This window comes from Anabrus simplex, chromosome 1 (genome assembly GCF_040414725.1).
Source record: "Anabrus simplex isolate iqAnaSimp1 chromosome 1, ASM4041472v1, whole genome shotgun sequence".
NCBI lineage: Eukaryota > Metazoa > Arthropoda > Insecta > Orthoptera > Tettigoniidae > Anabrus > Anabrus simplex.
The window spans coordinates 1,516,650,661-1,516,671,392 of NC_090265.1; the positions used below are offsets into that span (position 1 = coordinate 1,516,650,661).

The 20,732-nt window shown below is 38.7% G+C and overlaps 1 protein-coding gene across 4 annotated transcripts in view; it reads left to right on the forward strand.

Annotated features, from left to right (window-relative positions):
* Positions 1-20,732, forward strand: part of Dsor1 (mitogen-activated protein kinase kinase 1) — a 172,468-nt gene that overhangs the window by 80,839 nt on the left and 70,897 nt on the right. For all 4 annotated transcript variants that reach the window (XM_067153266.2, XM_067153269.2, XM_067153267.2 and 1 more), the window contains one exon: positions 11,474-11,650. In XM_067153266.2, coding sequence (XP_067009367.1) covers positions 11,474-11,650 — 177 coding nt within the window. The remainder of the gene's footprint in view (positions 1-11,473; positions 11,651-20,732) is intronic.

Sequence of the window (20,732 nt, forward strand, 5' to 3'; positions counted from 1 at the left end):
TTACACAACCAGGGTTGTTTGCGAGCCATGTTTCTATACGTTTTAAATAGCCCCATTATTCCCACATCAGTGGGGTTGAATGAGGAGGCAAACAGACAATATAACATGGTTTTCCCTTGCTTTTCTAACCACATCAGTGTTTTCAGTAAGGGAATATTGTCCATCAAGAACTAGGAACTACAGGGTCATCTGCTGATGGCTTCACAAATTGTAGAAAATTATCAAACCATGTAGTAAATCCAGCCACTTGGATGGCAAGCTGAAATTTATCTTCCTTTATATTTTTTTCTTGGAAACACAATTAATAGTGGAATATTAAGTGCCTGCCGCACTCATACATATTATGATAGTGATTAGCTTCCCTCTCTCCGACAAAGTCAAAGCAGCAACCTTTTTTTTTTTACCTTTCATTGCTATGACCTTACTGTATTTGTGCTGCATAATTGTCACCCCTGTTTCATCAACATTGAAGATCCTAAGTGCCTTATGATTTACGTTAGCTACTACAGGTTCATAAATATCATAGAACTTGGTCACGTTTTATGAAGTAAATGATTTCACCTTTGCCACTGAAATACCTTGTGGTGTTCTCAATGATAAGATCGGATGTTTTTCAGAAATATTTAAAGCCATTTCTTTCCTGCTGATGTTCTTGCTGAATTAAAGGGATTATGAAGACCATTTCTAATAGCCATTTGAAATGCCCATACTCCGTATGTTTTTACATCTCAAGGCATAAAACTGATTTTCCATAACCAAACAGTACTTCACAAGTTCATTTTCAAGATTGGATGATAAAACAGGTTTTCTCCAAAGATGAATATCTCCTAATTCCTCTGATGTACGAATCTTATCTTTCACGTATCTCCCTAGACTCCTTTTTTGGCATCTCAGAATATTTTGAAGCTTTCAGATATCCCATTTCTCCTTTCCTCACATATCTCACTGCACAAACCATAGCTTGTTTGTCCCAAGTTTTCCTTTTAGCAGCAGGCAACATCTGAAAATGGTAAAATAATTTTGTAAATGTCAGTGGAAGAGCTCTCATTAAAATTTTACCCATAATGGAGTTTGTCAGACTACTTCAATTGGTACTTCTAAAATACAAAGGTATGTGACAAGGACATATGATCAACATTCCAATATTTCAAAAGGTTTAAGTAAAACAAAATTAAACAATCACACGTCATGGATTTTTGAAAATATGTAGGTAAACCATGTTGTAAACAGAATGTAAAGTGCTCATTTACGCACGGCAAGTGATTCTACTCGACGAAATTATTTATATTAATTGAAAAACTAAGAGAGTTCCCAATATGCGACAGGGTGACCTAATATGGGATACTGTCTCATGTTAGTTTCCCTGTGGTATTGCTTATTAGGAGCTAGCTACCTTGCTTGAAAAATCTCAAATCATGGTCAGCACATTTGATTTGAAAGAGAACTAATTGCTGTGAACTGTAGTTAATTTTATAACAAACTAGCTGTAGTGCCTGGTTCTGCTCAGACACTTTCTTTGAATGTTTAATTTTAGGATTTGTAGTAACTGTCTTAAGTGATTTTTTAAAATAGATTTTTAATAATAATGGTGTTAACTGACATTTCACCATTATGAGGAGCTGATGACCTGGATTTTGGATCCCTTTAGACTACAAGCATCATCAATTCAGGATTGTGCTTTAGAAGCAGTCCCTTGGCCAGTAATACTATTGTTTAACGCTAGTTTCTGGAAATATGGGGCATTACGGGTCAGATCCACCGATCGTTTTAAATACATATCCGTCCATTCATTCATTCTTCTTCATCATGTTTTGAATTCTGGTCACTGGATGATTTTGGACTTTTAAATTGTCATTACATTTCATACCATTAGGGGCTGATGACCTAGATGTTAGGCCCCTTTAAACAACAAGCATCATCGTTATCAACATAGCCATTTATTCGTCAAATGAATACAGTAAAACCTCGTTAATTCGAAGTCTTTGGGACTCAAAAATCGGACTTCGAATTACGTGATTTCGAATTAACCGCCAATTCGCAATTCAGAAGTACCAACCCTTGCCGCGTTACAAAATATTCTAAGGCCCGTTACTGCATGCAATTAACCTTGATTCACAGTTTATACCTTTCAAATGCCATGAAAAAAAGAACTATTTCCAAAATGTATCCAAAAAGGTGCATTTACAATATTCAAATAATACACTGGTAAACATAACCTCACGCAACAAAAGAAAGAAAGAAAAGCACGATTCAAAGATGAGGAGAAATCTATGCTGGCTCCCATGTGCAAGTGCTTTATTAATTGGATTGCTATACTGTAGGCATTTGAGATGCCTTGTATTTACACAGAAAGTACCCGATGCCCTTAAAATCGAACTTTCCTGTGACTCTATCCTTGTACGATTTCCCGCCATGGCACTTCTCTCGTACTTCAGAAATGTAAACACTTGCCGCAGCACAAAGTATTCTAAGACCCATTAATACATGCAATCACCTGGATTCACAGTTTAAACCTTTCAAATGCCATGGAAAAAAAACTATTTCCGAAATGTATCCAACAAGGTGCATTTACAATGTTCAAATAATGCACTTTGATAAATCACTGACAAACATAAGCTCACGCAATGAAAGAAAAAAAAATTACACAATTCAAAGACGGGGATAAATTATGCCGGTTTCTCTGTGCAAATGCATTATTTTTTGTATTTCTGTACCAGTGGCATATGCGGGTATGAAGACGTGGGCTACCACTAGATTTAGGCTACCCCTTTTCGATAGTTGGTTTAGGGAACATCAAGCCTTAAGCATTTTGAGCTGCAGCCAACAGCCAACGGAGCTACCCGCTGTGTTGTCAAGGCTGCTTCACAAGCTACTGCCCTGGCCTCTGCCACCGCCAATACTCAACAGCTGATCAATCGAGTTGAGGCTAAATGGATAGAATGCTTACCTTTGGTCCGACGGCCCCGGTTCAATTTTCAGAATCAACCCCCTCATACTGTTATTTCCCCTGGCTTGGGAACTGAGTGTTTATGACATCTTTGCCATTCATTTTATCCTTATTAGGTCACCACCAAGCCATGCACCATTATTATTATTATTATTATTATTAACATCATCATAATCGTTAACAATGTTGAATTTTACAGCGGTCATACCCATTGTTCAATGGTTAATTATCTTCCTCGGAAAATAACAATGTTGAATTTTACAGCGGTCGTACCCATTGTTCAATGGTTAATTATCTTCCTCGGAAGATCAGTGGAGTGGTGGTGTCCGACCCATGATCACGGGTTTGATTCCAACCAACAAAAGAGAACATTAAACCTGAAAGATTGCGTTTCATTTTAGCAGATCTACCAATAAAAAGAAAACTATATTACTCCTATAACAGCAGCCCTGCATTGTCTTCCTACAAGGATGTAGAAGTAAACGGGAGTGAAATACCAGCACTCCGTTATCCATATATTTAAGACAGAAGGATGAGGTGAGGAAGTATAGGCCTACATGATGAGTAACGCATGGTGATAGCAGTGGCGATCTGACGGACTGAAGCCTAGCACAGCTATCCTCCGCTGGTCCCCACGCCTGTAGGCAGACAGCAGCAAGTCGCGTGAGGTGAGTCGATGGGAAGGGGCGAGAGTCTGGGCTGCAATATCAGTCTCCGAAGCCTTGTTCTCAGAAATACGTGCGACGTGTTTTCTCATTGCTTTCAAGGTTTGCAAATGGAACAATGTGTCAAATGCTTACAATATAATGTGCTTTAGATTTCCATCGCTCGCATTTGAGGTTTGGGCTTCACTGATAGCCTTGGTAGCCCTCAGTATACGCCACTGTTCTGTACTGTTTGCATTTTTATATGCTTTGTTCTGGCATGGAAAGTGCCCGACGCCCTTAAAACATTGTAGCTTATCGAACTTTCCTATGACGAGGAGATAAAGTATCTCGCTTCCATGTGCATTGCAACGCACTACTATGACCCCCATCCCTCACCCTTGTACGATTTCCCGGCTGGCAATTTCTCCTTTAAAACCATAAGACCATTTGGGCTGGCATGAAAATAAAGCAATGCAGTTTCACCGGCAATGACAATATTGTTCGGTGCGTACGAATTTATTATATGAGCCACGTTTTTTTCATCAACTGTCGGCATTGCCAGTGTTCGTGGATTCTGTTTTCCCGCACACTGCCTGTTGTGTGATATTACGGCGTTCCTTAAAAGGTTGAATACAAAAGAATTCCGATTTCATTCAACTTAGCAATTATGAAGCGCACTGTAGACCCACCGAAGTGAGTGTAAGTGCGGAAAGCTACCCCTCCACGTTCCGGAACGCGCGTTCTATTATGACGCGGAACAGATAAATTTCGAGTTGAAATTACTCTGTAACATACTCTTGTTTTTAAATGTAAATTAAAAGTCTGAATTTCGGTAATGGGGCCGACATTGTACTTCAAATTACGAATTATCCGTATTTCAAATTAAACAATTGAAATAACATGCAAAACTATATCTCATGTTTCCGGGAACGAGAGCTTCTTCGAATTAGGCGGGATTTTGAATTAACCGATTTCGAATTATCGAGGTTCTACTGTATATAGTAAATAAATACAATGTCATTTGGGCATATTAATTGTGTCATCTCAGATGGCTGAACAGTCTGAATCTGGATGTACAGATTTTATTGCAGTGACAGCACACACTAGTTGTTGCAGCAGATGGTTGTGCAAGAACACCATTCCTTGCATTCGCTCGTTCTTTCCTGCGGTTCCTCCTCTCAGCTTCTAATCTTCTCCTATCTTGTTCTAGATGTTCAACTCCGTTGTATAGAATGCTACGCCATTTGGGCCTATCCTCGGCTGTAGTTTCCCAGTTGACCACATCAGTATGACACCTTTTGAGATTAAAATTTAGAACATCCTTATATCGTTTAAACTGCCCTCCATGGTTACGCTGGCCATTCATTAGTTGGAAGTACATGATTTTCTTTGGGAGGCATGTATCTGGCATGCGGACAATACGGCTAGCCCAGTGTAGCTGATGCCTGACTATCTTTGCCTCCATGCTTGTACTGTTGGCTTCCTCGAGGATACTAATGTTCGTTCGACGACCTTGCCGTGTAACTTTCAGTATTCTCCGCAAACATTGTTGGTGGTATTTTTCCAGGCATTTTCGGTTTCTCCCATAAGTTGTCCAGGTTTTGCAATCATAGATAAAAGTAGGGATTACAACAGCAGTGTAAATGTAGAGTTTGGTTCTCACACTGATATCACGATTGTCAAACACTCTTCTTATGAGACGACTGAAAGCCGCACTAGCACATCTTAATTGGATTTCTGCATCAATGTTTGCACATGTTTAGAGGTGGCCTCCAAGGTAAGGTAAATGATTTATGTTCTGCAGAGATTGGCCATTGATTGTAATAGCCGGAGTTCTCTTATTAGAATTTGGTGCTGGCTGGTAAAGGATCTTAGTCTTATTAAGATTAATTTCCAGTCCAATACTTTCATATGCTTGATTAAAAGCATTTAGGATTGATTGCAGATCTTCCTTTGTGTTGGCTAAAATAACATTGTCATCTCCGTACTGAAGCTCTATAACTGACACTGAGGACACCTTGGTCTTAGCTCGCAGTCTGTTAATATTAAACAGATTTCCATCAGTTCTATACAAAAGTTCTACACCTGATGGCAGTTTATCATCCACAAGGTGTAGTATAGTTCCCACAAATACTGAGAACAATGTTGGAGCAATTACACAACCTTGCTTGACTCCAGTAAAAATATGGAAAGGATCTTGTGGTCTTGTATTGGAATGAACAGTAGCAAACATGCCGTTGTGCAGTAGTCTAAGTATCTGTATGTATTTGTTTGAACATCCAATCACAGCTAGAATTCTCCACGCAGCTTCTCGATTAACAGAATCATACGCCTTGACAAAATCTATAAAAGTCGTACAAGGGTTGGTTTTCCTCTCGACTTTTCCTGCATTTGTCTTGCACTAAAAATCATATCAATTGTACTTCTGTTTGGCCTGAAACCACACTATGTTTCTGGTAGACACATTTCAGTCAATGACAGTAGACGATTGGACAATACTCTAGCAAGAATTTTTCCTGCAACAGAGAGTAATGATATTCCTTGATAATTGTTACACAGTCTTATCCCCTTTCTTGAAGATAGTGATGATGGAAGCATCTTGTAGATTAGCAGGGATTGTTCCCATGTTCCATATTTTCACAATCAGCATGTGTGTATGCTGAATTAGCAAAGGACCACCACCTCTTTGAAGAGCTCGGCTGGAATTCCATCTTGTCCGGGTGCCTTTTTATTTTTCAGCTGTTGAATGGCCTTCTCGATTTCTTGAACCGAAGGGACTTACCTAAGTGATCTTGAAGTGGCTCTTGTGGAATATCAGCAAACACAGCTTCCTCGACATGCGAGTTTCTGTTTAGGATATCTTGAAAATGTTCTTTCCAACGGGAAGCTATCGAGTCAGGGTCTTTAAGAACTTCAGTTAGACAAATTTTAGACAATTAAGACCTGTGGTGGATGGACCATAAATAGCTTTGGTAGCACTGAAGAAGGCACTAGTGGTGTTGGAGGCAGTTAAATCTTTCATTTCCATTGATTTGTCTATCCACCATTTATTCTTGATCATCCTGCATCTTTTCAGGACTTCTGTTTTGATTTGTTGATATCTCTGTTTCTTGGGAAATGAATTTGGATCATTTTGCCAAGTGTTGTAGGCTTTCTGCTTTTCATCAGTTAGGTCACATATATCTTTGTTGTTCTCGTCAAACCAGTCCTGATGTTTCCTCTTATTAAAACCAACTGCTTCTTTGCCAGCTGCTATAATAGCTGATTTTAATAATGACCAGTGCTGCTCAATATTTTCTGGGTATTCATTTGGAAATATATCGGCCATAGTACCTGATAGGCAGATTTAATACTGTTGTTCCTAAGTTGTTCAGTCTTCAGTTTGTGTTTTATCACCTTCCCCTGAATCTGTCATTTTGGAGGAACCTGTATAGCCATCACAGATCGAACTAAGCGGTGGTCAGTCCAGCAATTATCAGCACCGGTCATAACTTTGGTTATATGAACATCACGCTGATCTATGGCACCGAGCTCGATAGCTGCAGTCGCTTAAGTGCGGCCAGTATCCAGTATTCGGGAGATAGTAGGTTCGAACCCCACTGTCGGCAGCCCTGAAAATGGTTTTCCGTGGTTTCCCATTTTCACACCAGGCAAATGCTGGGGCTGTACCTTAATTAAGGCCACGGCCGCTTCCTTCCCACTCCTAGCCCTTCCCTGTCCCATCGTCGCCATAAGACCTATCTGTGTCGGTGCGACGTAAAGCAACTAGCAAAAAAAAAAAAAGATCTATGGCACGGACAATAATGTAGTCAATTAAGTGCCAGTGCTTTGATCTGGGATATTACCATGTTGTTTTAAATCTATCCTTCTGGCGGAAGAGTGTATTTGTAATGACAAGATCATATTCAGAACACTTCGTGAGTGGGAGGGTTCATTGGCGTTGACTTTGCCTACACCCTCTTTACCAATAGTTCCAGGCCACAGTGACGATTCTCTGCTAACCCAGGCATTAAAGTCTCCTAGCAGAAAAAGCTTATCTGACTTTGGTACATTCGACAGGAGTTCATCAAGTTGGTTATAGAACGCTTCCTTTTGATCATCTTCTGACTTCAACGTTGGGGTATATGCACTGATTACCGTAGCTCTTTGGTTGTTCTTGAGTTTCTGATGGAGTGTCATGAGTCTTTCATTAATTCCAGATGAGAACTCATCAAGATTGTGAATAAGTTCATTCTTTATTGCAAAACCTACTCCATGAATTCTTAATTTGCCTTCACTTCCTTTCCAGAAAAATGTATAGCCACCGCCATGCTCCTTGAGTTGTCCTTCTCCAGTACACCTAGTTTCACTAAGAGGATCAATATCTATGTGACATTTCTTCAACTCACAACTTATTATTATTGTACATCGTTCTGGTGGGCTATCTACATCATTGTCCATCAGAGTATGAATATTCCAGGTAGCTATATTCATGTTGCAAATCTTTCTTTTGTCTCTACATCAAATTGATGTATCCACTGAATGCGGTAATCCAGTCAGGTGAGAAGTTAGACTGCCTATGTTTAGGGCACCTTTTATAGCCCCCTCCCCATTCAGGGTGAACAGAGGGCATCCTAAATAGGACTGCTCAGTCGCGGGGGTAACACACGAGTTGCTCTACAGTCTATCCTCGAGCAAAACGGCTATCACACACTTAATGTTATTATTTCAATATCACACACTCGCCGCCTACGTGCAGACTCATCACTAGGAGCTCCCAGATTACACTATCCTGCCCCCGTCACAACTTGCCAATCGCCGCAGGACATTGATACTGAGCAGATGGTGCTGCTTTCCAAACAATGCCTGTGCGTGAAATCTTTTTATGTGGGAATGCTGGTGCACATCAACAGTCACATGGCCCTTGACAGTTTCAGGATGCTGGCCCAGTGGCATAGAGTCTACGACGACTGGAGATCCAAAAAACTGCTGAGGTTGTTAGACCTCATGGACATAATCTGGTGTAGTTGGAGTTGTACCTTATCCAACATTTGGAGATTAAGATGGTATCCTCCAGGAGCATCTTTCTAGTTGTCGACTATCTCTGCTTGTGCTCCTATGGCTATAAGCAGTACAGCATGCCATATATTCCATAGTAATCACCACACATTAACGAATGATAGAGTGGTGATCCTCCCACACTGACCTGCTCACTGACCCAGTTTCCTGCTGGGGTTGGATACCCAACCTTCCACTGGGTTACTCAGTTTAACAAGGGCTCCTCTTGTAGGTTACGTGCTTGAAGTTGGAGTGAGAGAGGCTAGAGAACTCAAATTTGCTGAGATCTTATATTATTGTTGCTAGATGGAGTGCAACGATGCATCTCGCTTCCATTACGCCCTAGAACTAGGTTGAACAATTCTCATTTCAAAAGGGTGTGGGATTTTGCCCATGAATTTCACTTTAGATGTTTTCTGTTGATTTTTGTTGGATTAACTTGATTGTTTTGTTATCGATGCCGTATTGTCAACGTATATTAAAAGGGTTGTCACGTTCAATTGAGTTGAACGCTTTTCTAAAAATATATGAAAGTAACCACTGTGGTGTTGAACTGACAGTGTTGGAGTATCTTTTAAGGTTTCAGATGTGTTCCACGCACGACCAATGTTAGTCAGAAGCCCATCTGGAATTCATCTATCTTATGTTCTGTCTCCTGTTCCAGTCTGGTGAGCAAGGTGTGTGAAAGCACTTTGTATACAATTGGCAGAAGTGAAATGCCTCGTTAATTATTTGAATCCGTTTCGTCACCCTGTTTTGTGGAGTAGATGGATCACTGTGGTTTTCCAATCAGCAGATATTACTCTGCTCTCCCACATATTCATTTTGGGCAGCTTGTAATTGGTCATTCTTCTCAGAAGGTTTTGTAGTAATTTTTTGTGTATTTCCTTTGAAGTCATTGTCAGTTTCCTCTAATCTTTAGAGGTGGTATGTGCATTGAATATTTCTGAGTAATTTGGACATTCACTTCTGGGTTTCTGAAAAGATCTTTCAATTTTCTGGCGTTTGTGCCAGTTCTTCCAGGCTTGAATACTTGTTTCCACAGCTTTGTTACAGTCAGAGGTCCACCATCTGTGTTTCCAATTCCATGGTGGTTGGCAGAGTTTTCTTGATAATTCTCGGATAGTCTTAAGAAGTGTGTCCCATATTTGTACATTTGTCTGTTGTGACTGTTCAAACTTCTGTGGATGTTCTTTTAGATATTCCAGGTCAGTGCATGGGATTTTTGGTTTTGATACCTTTTTCGATTGAGTCTGAAGCAGATTTTGATTTGTGAAGAATGGTGGACGGACTCTGTACAACCCTTGCCTACTCTCACATTTATAATTTCTGGGGAGAAGTTTCTGATGATTGCATCATGGTTGATCTCGTATTTGCCTACGTAAAGTAGTATTAGTAGTACAGTGTGTTTGTTATTTAATTTATTGACATTTTATGGCCTCACTGGGTCGCTTTAATCAGTTTTATAAAAAGGATCTTTGAGTTTCCTGTCAGCCCAGTACCGTACTTCATCAATCTCTCAGATCTTTATTTTTTTCCTTCATCTGAAATCACTTGTCTATTGTCCATCTGTTGATCTTAGGTTGTATTTTGGTTTGCTTGTCTGTGAGTGTCTTGAGTTTGACTGTTTTGTTACAGTGTGTTTATAATTAAATAAGAAAAAATTAAGAGAGTTATTTTTATTCATGCATAGCAACATTACTGTTATTACTCTATGTCTGTGACTATTCGTTGTTCTTCTAATTAGTTACATTGGAACCAACTACAGTGCCCGTGTATTCAATTGAAATACTGCGACATTATTATTGTTATAGAATTTTGAAGATGTGAGAATGAAAGTGATTAATAGAAATGGGAACACATCTTACCTACCAAGTCATAATTCATCCATATGCCCCCACTGCAATATTCTCTTCATGGACACACATCCTATTAGTGATGGCTTCCTGATCCTTGCCATATGTCTCCAAAACCAGCATCCATCCCGTTTGACTGCAATTCTTTTTTAATTTTTAATTTTTATTCACAACTTTTCTATTCATTGATAGTTAGAAACCCACACTCATATACAAAAATTAGGATTAATAGTTAATGCTGTACATTGACAGATTACACCATTTGTATCAGTGTTAAAACAGTGTCATGTTCTCAGTCTGTCTGAACAAAAGAAATCTTCACAGGATACATTATGATCCTAACATTATGTGAGCATCATTACTCTGAGAACTCATATCAGCATTTTTATGTGAGGAAGAATTATTGGGGACTTCAAGTGGGAAGTCAAATTGAGTTACAGAATCTCTGTGCTTTGCAGCCCCAAAAAGTATCATTTCTAGGTCTGACAGAGGATTCATTAGGGTAGAAATGACTGTCAATCTTTCAGTAGAGTATGTTTAAGTAATGCATTGCCACAAGAAGATTGTTTGTGGGGTAAGGGCATGATAGCAGAATGACATAGTCACCAACTTTTCACCAAGACAGCAATGGTTCAATTCTCATTATTGCCTTATCAATTTCTTTTAAGTTTGTGCTGTATTAATCACTACTAGCTGTTGTTATATATTATAGCTTTCATTCCCAATTATAGGGAATGTTTTTGCACAAAATCTTAAAATTAATATCATGCCTAGAATTAGAGAACACAGTATGCATACCTTGTAACCTTTTTAGATCTATTGCTGAGTTTTGCTCATTTTGTACAGAGAGAGAGTATGTGTGTGGTGTAAGTCCTATCCTAAAAATGCGGTGCCAACATTACAGATGGGTAGCGATTTATGCCGCACTCAGATTATTAAATTTGTGTTGAAGTATGTTAGAAGTATATATTTTCTTTTATTTTCAGGTTCTGAAAGGACTCAGTTACCTCCGTGATAAGCATGCTATAATGCATAGGGATGTGAAGCCCAGCAATATATTGGTGAACAGTGGTGGAGAGATAAAAATCTGTGATTTTGGTGTTTCTGGTCAGCTTATTGATTCAATGGCAAATTCATTTGTTGGAACCCGGAGCTATATGTCGGTACGTATGTACATAGCTTGTGGAAAAATGTCATTGTTATGAGAGTACTTGTCATATAGTACATTTGCATAACCTGAATCTCGACTCATTGAATGCTCATGTTTTACATCTCGTGATTATGTGGATTATGAGTTTGCACTTTTCGTGGAATATTTTTGCTGTAACTTGTTTCTAATAGGATATTTCTAATAATTTGTTGTACAGTTCTTTGCAAATTAATCAGAACAGTGGAATTTTTTTCATTCCCAATGGTTAGCGACAAGTGTGCTACGCATGACTTGATACAACTCCCAGGAAGCGTAGTGCAATTATAATATTATCTCAGCATACTTCTGTGACACGTAGAGAGTTTGCTACTAAATTTGGTGTCATCGTAAGCACTATAAATAGAATTATTCCGCGGTTCAAACAAACTGAATAAATTTCACCGAAGAAAACAAGGAATTATGGCAGGAAAAATAAAACAATGCCAACTGAGTGAATCTACACGTTTCTAATGTTCGCCGCAGACTTCTGTTAGCTGGAAGAAAAGCTTGCCAACCTGTAAAAAAACACCTTCTAACAGAAGAAATGTGTAAGAAACGTCTTTTGTGGGCACGTAGTCACCAGGACTGGACAATGGAACAATGGAAGACAGTTCTTTTCTCTTATAAGACTTATTTTCAAGTGCAGGGGCAGAGGGTTCAATATTTGCACAAGTGAATAATGAGGCAATAACTTCACATCAGTTGCAACAGACCCCCCTTGCAGAAGATGTTTTGGGGGTGTTTCACACATGAAGGATTGGGACCCTTAGTACCAGTTGAAGGGATGATGAAATCTGACCAGTACATCCAAATACTGCAAAGAAGAGTTGTTCCTGAGCTGAAGAAGAGATTTCCAGATGTTAGCGGAATTTTTCAGCAAGATCTGGCTCCTTGCCGTACTTCAAAGGAAGTGAGTAATTTTTTCAATGAGAACAATATTCGAGTTTTAGAGTGGCCAGAGAACTCTCCTGGCATAAATTCCACAGATAACTTGTGGGCTATTTGCGAAAGGAGACTCGCAAAACTTGTCTTGTTCTTAGTCTTTCTAATATAAGTGTGGTTTCATGATGATGAACTGAAAAATATGGGCTCAGGCCTTGTGGAATCAATGTCCAATTGTGTGAAATAACTTGTAAAACACAAAGGAGGGCATGTTATGTATTATAAGTAGAGTTTGTGGTTTATAGCATTTAAAAATCAGAGATATAGTGTTTTGATTTTCAAATTTAGCATTTTGTAGCAAATTGATTAAAAATAGGCAGAATTGCACATACAACAGTTGGGAGTAAAATCATATTGTTTAATTACACATTGATCATCATGCAGTTTTGAATACACTATGGAAAATAAGACAAACATCAACATATGACTGCAAGAAGTATTAACACACACATGAATATGCATATGTACAAATTTACAAACACAATTTCAAAGTGAAAAATACTATTCTGAACGTATTCATTTATCACATTACAACAGACCTACAAGAAAGAGGAATTTCAATGATGATTGAAGTACAACATGCCAAATGTTTGAATGGTGTCCTTAATTCGAGACCGTCTTATCAGCTACAATCATGTTGTACTTGCTAAAAAAAAAAATTAAAAAAAAAAACCCTCTCTACATCAACACTGTTTGTAGGGGCCCAAATGCACTGCAGTGCTGCCGAGGCAAAGGAAGGAAACTTTAACCTAAATGTCATAAACATTTGAAGTGTGTCAGTGTTTCTTTTTTTTTTTCTGTTGATGATATGCTTCGCTGCCCTCGACAAATTGATCAACAGTGACACTTCTAAAATGTGGCATCTTATGCTCCAAAGACACAAGTGATTTGGGTTCTAGAGCACTGTTTTGTCCTGCATAAATTGCACATTTCGTTGAAACACACATTAGTATTACTGAGGCTCATGTGCTTCAAGAGCTTAGTTATGCATTTAAGCATACACTGCTTAAATTGCACCTTAACTTCCCCTTTCTCCATATTGTTTGCCAAATAAACTTATTGTCCTTCTGTTGGTGTGATCGTCTTGAATAGAACAGCAAAGTCACGACTGCCTCGGTTGTCCGACGTCTCTTCTGCGATTACTGCAATAGGCTTCCCGTCCAGTACAGCATTCACCTCTGCCCTTGCTGAATCTCTGCAATGTGGAACATAATCTCTACTAAGAGTACTGTCTCGAGGCAGATCTCCTGATCCTGGGACGTACCTATGGGGCCAGTAAAATTTCGTTAAACATGCTAATAATAATAAAGTTTAGAGGTAAGGACAAATACTTAAACATTTGGTGTAGTGCTGACCTAGCAAATCACTGAACGAGATTTGAAGCTTTTCTCTATAAACTTCCATTTATGTACATGAAAACAAGCTATTATTTTACATCCTAGATGATCTATTAAAATGTAACATTTTAAAATAACGTCCATCCACTTTTGTTTGGGATTTTTTGTCAAAAATTTCAATAACCTGAACTTAACTTCTACGTGGAGTTGTCATATTAAAAAACATGCATCAACGTGATTTTTTTTCGAAAATTTAAGAGACCTAACCTAAAAATCAACAAGGCCGTATAGCAGTCGTAATATTTCAAAACAACCATCCACGTGGTTCTGTTTGGTTGCATAAGGGGGGATATAGGCTAGTTTGTGAATATTTCACAGTAAGTTAGGCTATACCACTCAAGATGGTGTAAATGTATATTAAACACAAATATAAATAACATCCAAAAATATATCTGAAGTCGGCACTTATACTTCAAGGTAGTCTGGGAAAGCAGCTGCTCCAGCTTGGGGATGGGGATATTAGTCTGCAGGCACATCTTCACAGTATCCTCGATGAAGGTTTGTTTCTCGCTTTTTGCTCTTTCTATCCATTTCTGCTATTGTGGCCCGACACCACGCTGTTCACATGCTTGTTGGGAAAAAATCGCTCCTTTAGTTTCTGCCATTGCAGTGTTCATACAAAATAACTTTCTTCTTCCATTCAAGTCTTTGATTGCCAAGTCAGCACTGTCTGTTAGGTCATCAGCCCAGAGGCTGGTTGGATCCTCAAATAGCACCACCAAAGGTTATGCGGTTATAAGGAAACCCCAAAAACTAATGGCAGCACCAAAATGAGGCGTACTAGGCAAGATGAGGAGTGAGGTAGTTTGCCATTGCTTTCCTCACTGGGTCAGAAAGTACTATTGCAGCATGACTGACCCTATGAGCAGCACCTTTCATAACACTCAGATGCACTAGTCATGTGCTGAATGTCATTACTCAGCACTACCCATACCCCAGCAACTTCCATATTGTCACAGCCATGGATGTTGACTGGGACTTCGGTGGAAGCTACACTTTACTCTGGCCTGTGCCAAGAAATGGATGCAAAAGTACTGTATCCATCAAGAAATGACAGCAGGCAACAAGTGAGCACATCAGTATATTTATAGCGCTTACATAAAAATGTTCCGATTAGTAACTCTCGGCACACTGTTTAATTGGATGGTGTTATGCATCAACTGACCAAGCGCCAAAATCGATTTTTTTACATTATTGCACCATCTGGTAGCGAAAGGTGTAAACTTTACATAGGTTATGGTTCGGACTTTTATTCTCAATATGATTTCGCAGGAAATGCATTTTGACCAAACGCCAACCTCACAATCATTAAATTGAAGTTTTGCATCAAGTGACCAACCACCATTTCTGAGTCTGAATTACGCATCAAATGACCACACGACACGCGTGCAGTCACTTGGTCGTATGATGCTAAATGTGGATTCCCGTGTCGCAGATTCACGAGCAGGTTTTCTTCCTTGTTACACAGCTTTCGAATTTGCATTGTTTCTCCGCAATGTGTCATCATTGTAGTTAACCTACTCTTTCTCTATTCACTGAAATCCGTCATTGTGGTAATAAGTACTTAAGTCTAAGAACATAGCAATGGATCGTTATCCTCATATATCACGGTCTGAACGAATTCTCTTGTTAGAATCAGATGCTTCAATAATCTTCTGTTAATTCACAAATCAGAGCTTATATGTATTGTTTTATGTATTTAAAATACATTCCTATCTTAGGAGTCCAAATATATTTTAGAGGGTTCCATCACACCTGCAAACGCTACGCCCATTTCAATAAACGCAGATCACTGGCAGTCGACGAACAGCTTCATAACGCTGAGTTCATTGACAGATGACCGAAATTCTTTGGTTACATTGTGCGAATTTGTGGTAAGTTGATGTGGCCCGTTACCATTACACCTATTAGATATCATATGTCACGATACAATATCCTGTTAAACACACTTGTAAATTTTTTTTAAATGTAGTACTTAATCGTTCAGCATAAATACATGCTATATCAGATTACTGTTGACAAGAGATAAAATAAAAACAACCAAACAAACTACAAACAAAAATCTTAGTACATAACAAAACACGGCAAAAATAATCACTTACTAAGGACGAGATTTGAAGTCGACCTCCTGTAGGCCCTTCTGTAACTAGAATAAGTGAGGAGAGTTTGTAATAAAGTGCTGGAAAAGATACACACACGGATAATAAAATTTAAAAAAATAAAAATCAATTGGTCACTAACACAAAGAGATGTTCCAGTTTTTCTAGGCAAGGTAACTCTTATTTTCTTGGTAGTGCTTGTTATACTAATATTTCATTGAGAAGTAAATGGGCAGTTGAATAAAAGAAGCACTGAGCATCAATAGCACTCGAGTGGAAATTCGTTCACGTTGATGTATTTTATTTTTGATAAACACAAACATTCACTGTTCATGTTCAGATTCTTCTCTTGGTGAAAGTAAAAGATCTTGAGGAAGTCTACTTTTAATCCGTCGTGGAAGTGTGGATCGTTTTCCAAGGGCGAAGAACACAGCACCAGGCACATTTTGGAGTTTCTTGAAGAACGTCTTGGCGTGCATTGAAATCACGTGTTCCAAAGTGTCTAACTGAAGTTCACGATGTAACTGTTTGTTTTGGACGTACCAAGGAGCGTTGGTGATGATACGGAGAACTTTGTTTTGGAATGATTGCAGGCGTCTGATAGTGGTTCGAGCCGCCCCTCCCCAGACTGGACAGGCGTAGGTGAATAAAGGACGGAGCAGTGATTTGTAGAGAAGTAATCCACATTCAAATTTGAGGGAAGATTTCCTGTTTAGGAGAGGATATAGTCTTCTTAGTCGTGCATAACTTAGATTTAATTTCTGATTTATATGGTATTTCCATGATAAGCGACGGTCAAGGAATACTCCCAGGTACTTCACGGCCTTGTCGTTAGGCGTCCATTGGATGGCTGTTCCATTTAGGAAGATTGGTGGTGGGAGAGGTGGACGTCGAAGAGTAAAGATCATGGTTTCACATTTTGGTACATTCAGTGAAATTCTACAGTCATCTAACCACGTTGATATAGTTTGCAGAGTGGCACACTTGTAAATAAGGAATTCAAAATGTGTATGCACGTTTCCTAGCTTTCCCTAATTTTTTTTTTGGTAATCGATGAAAATAATACAACAGAGGAAGCTGTTCCAATTGATATGAAACATGCAACTGAAGGTGTAGATCCCACAACATTCTCTCCAGCAAAAGTTAACCAACAACACTTGACTGCAGTAAACGAATTTCAGGTGTGTTAAATGCGTTACTAAATGTACTTAAATTTTCATTGATCTATTTAAGTTCGTCGCCGGCTTCAGAATGAAAATGGATCAGCTCTACATGGTCTACTCACTCCGTTATGGCCCAATGGAAAACCAGTTTCAGAAGCGAAGCTGAACGACCTGCGCTCCCTCATGAAGCGAATTCCCAACGATGCTAAGCCTTTCTATAAGGACCTGTTTAGTGAACCTGGAATAGACGATGATATAGATGGGTCTGATTGTGGAAATATGGATTTTGAACTTGAAAATTCTTAAAATCCTGCATTATGTTACACCAGTGTAATTTCTATACTATATTCTACAATTCATGTTTTTCTATGTCATGTTGTATTCTGTTATGTATAACTTAATCCTGAACTTAAATAAGGAATAACATTAGTTAACAAGTATCATATTTTACACTGCACTGAATTTTTGAAAGTCCATTCGATCACTAAATGACAGTTTTATTTGTTGGTCAAGTTATGCTAAACAAAAAACTAAGGTACCGCAATAAAGCATCAAGTGACCAAGCGCCATTATCTCAGATTACGACAATATACTTCAAATATCCCTAAATTTTATACATTAAGAAGAAAATTTATGTTTCTGTCTTCATTTTGGTATAGAATACCTCACATTTAACAGAAAATGTGAATTAATACAAAGGATTTTGCGTTTGTGTCAATATCTCAAAATCTACTTTTGGCACTTCGTCAAGTGATGCATAACACCATCCAATTGTCACTTCGCTTCTACCCAACGCTACCAGACAATAAATCGCTATCGTACTTTAAGAGAGAACTACTACTCAACACCTATGTCAAGAATAATCGACTATGATCAAGGGTCAATGCAAAGTGAATGAACGCATGTGCTTGAAAGTGTATTAAGCTGTTTGATTGGTTGTTCTTTGCACTGATCGTTGGCCGTTGAAAGATATTCCACACATTGAAGGAGTTAAGACGCTGTAATAATTCTTCCCCTTGAAATTAACAACATACATCTTATTTTTAAGAAAAATGTATCGTTGTTGAAAAGATATATGAGGGGTTATCAAATTTAAATGGGATTTTATTTTTTATTTAAATTCATGTATTGAAAAACACAAGGCAATACAATTTATTTTCCACATAGTTTCCTGCTTTGGAAATGCATTTGTCCCATTGTATGGGCAGATTTTTGATGCCCTCATCGTATAAAGAACAGGGTCGTCTTCCACTCTCTCGTCATCTTCAAATAGTTGACCGCCTAGAGCTTATTTAAACGGTCCGAACGAATGGAAATCACAGGGCGATAAGTCTGGGAGGATGATCAAGTGTAGTCCAGTGCATTTCCTGTAGCTTGGACACAGTTAGAGATACTGTATGAGGCCGCGCATTGTCGAATCAGTTTGTCTCGTCTTTTGCGGCGCTATGCAAAACTCTCCTTGTTCAACAGGTCACAGCAATAAGCAGCATTGTTTTTGCATCGCTCAGGCAAAAAATCAATTGGCAAAATGCCTCGACGATCAAAAAAAGAACTGTTGCAAGAACCTTGCCAGCTGACAGTCGAGTCTTGGGTTTCACTGATGCTGCCTCCCCTTTCCTCCGCCACTCCTTACACACACGCGTCCTTGACAGTGTTTGATCACCGAACTGTGCGGTCAATCTCTGGCAAATTTCCGTCGCTGTAACTCCATCACGAGCAAGAAATTTTATAATTATGCATTGCGCATTGGATGGGTGCACCTGTTGCTCCGACATCGTGAGTGTTACTGGCGAAACGGCGGAAAACATCTAACAGCATGTTCTCCCCACTCCTAACGGTCCCGCTTAAGCATAGCAGAAGCACGGGGCCAGTCCTACCAGCTGTTAATGTTCAGGAACAAAAAATCCTGTTTATATTTGATCGACCTTCGTGTGTTTATTTTGAATAAAACTGAGAATTTGCATCTATTTTGCTTAAATTGTATAGTTTTGCATTTTGAAGCAATTTTGCATTTTATCACTAATTCGAAATCGCTACAAACCACTTGCAGAGGTCATATAAGATGAAGGCACATACACACTGACAAAGTTTCAACATATTTTGCATTTATCGCAAATGCTAAAAACTACAAACTCTAATTATAAGGTACTCAAGGTATCTATTATGTAAATAAATAAAAAAATATGTACTTTATTGCCATGTTCCGACTAATTTGCACGGAACTGTATATGATAACACAACAACCTGACCCAGGAAACTACACTATTAGAGTTTTAAGGCTCAAATACTAGGAACTACTGGGATGGTGTCTGATACCATTTCTGAAGTATTTATCCTCAGCTTATTGCCTTATAATTTCAGATTACTATAGGCACCATAATACACATTATCTTGCTAGATTCACACATGCAAGCACACAGAACTGATGATGTAACATTGTTCTAATCCAGTAATGAAACAGCAACAAATAACTTGGTATTATAGTATGTGTAATCTTTAATGCAGGAGCAATTTCAATTTTAAAATGGATAGCAAACATTACTTTGATTTTCTGTTTTACATTTGTTAGTCATTTTTGTTGTGTTATTGACTGGTTTTTTGTTGTTGTTGTTTTTACGTCGCACCGACACAGATAGTTCTTATGGCTTTGTTGGGATAGGAAAGGCCTAGGAGTTGGAAGGAAGCGGCTGTGGCCTTAATTAAGGTGCAGCCCCAGCATTTGCCTGGTGTGAAAATGGGAAACCACAGAAAACCATCTTCAGGGCTGCCAACAGTGGGACTCAAACCCACTATCTCCCAGATGCAAATTATTGACTGTTTTCCATTGTTAAAATTAAGTGGCCTTTCATCTTTCGTAGGTGACACCAGTAGAAATTATATGAGAAGGTTATTTCGCTACCTGCTTAAATGTGCAAGTCATTCCAGCAGCCCCTAATTATAACTTTGAGGATGGGTGTATTTATAAAAATGACTTATTTTATAACTGCATCAAAATACTGATTATAGTATGCAAAATTACCATACTCAAGTAACGGTGACTTGAAAACTTGCATAAATATCAATCTGAATTTTACAAGTCCACATTTTACGGCCGTAGTACTGTTCGCTGCAAGAAAATGGTTCTATATATCACACATTGTTCATCAAAATTTGTTTTCTTTCTGGCCAGAAATGGAATAATAGTAGCAGCAGCAGCATTCGAACCAAGCAAATTACTTTAACGGTGAATTCTACCTGCTTCAACGAAACCCAGACTCTCGAATTGAGTTACTGTATTTACTCGTGTATTAGACCTCCCTTGGCTCTTCGAGCTGAAGAAAATGAAAAAATAAATCTCGCATACAAGACCCCCCAACGTGGTTTGTCAGAGAACAACGACAATTCCGCTTTGAAACAGGTACAAGCCTTATGCAGCTCTGATGACATCACACAAATTTGTAAATAGTTTTGTCCGT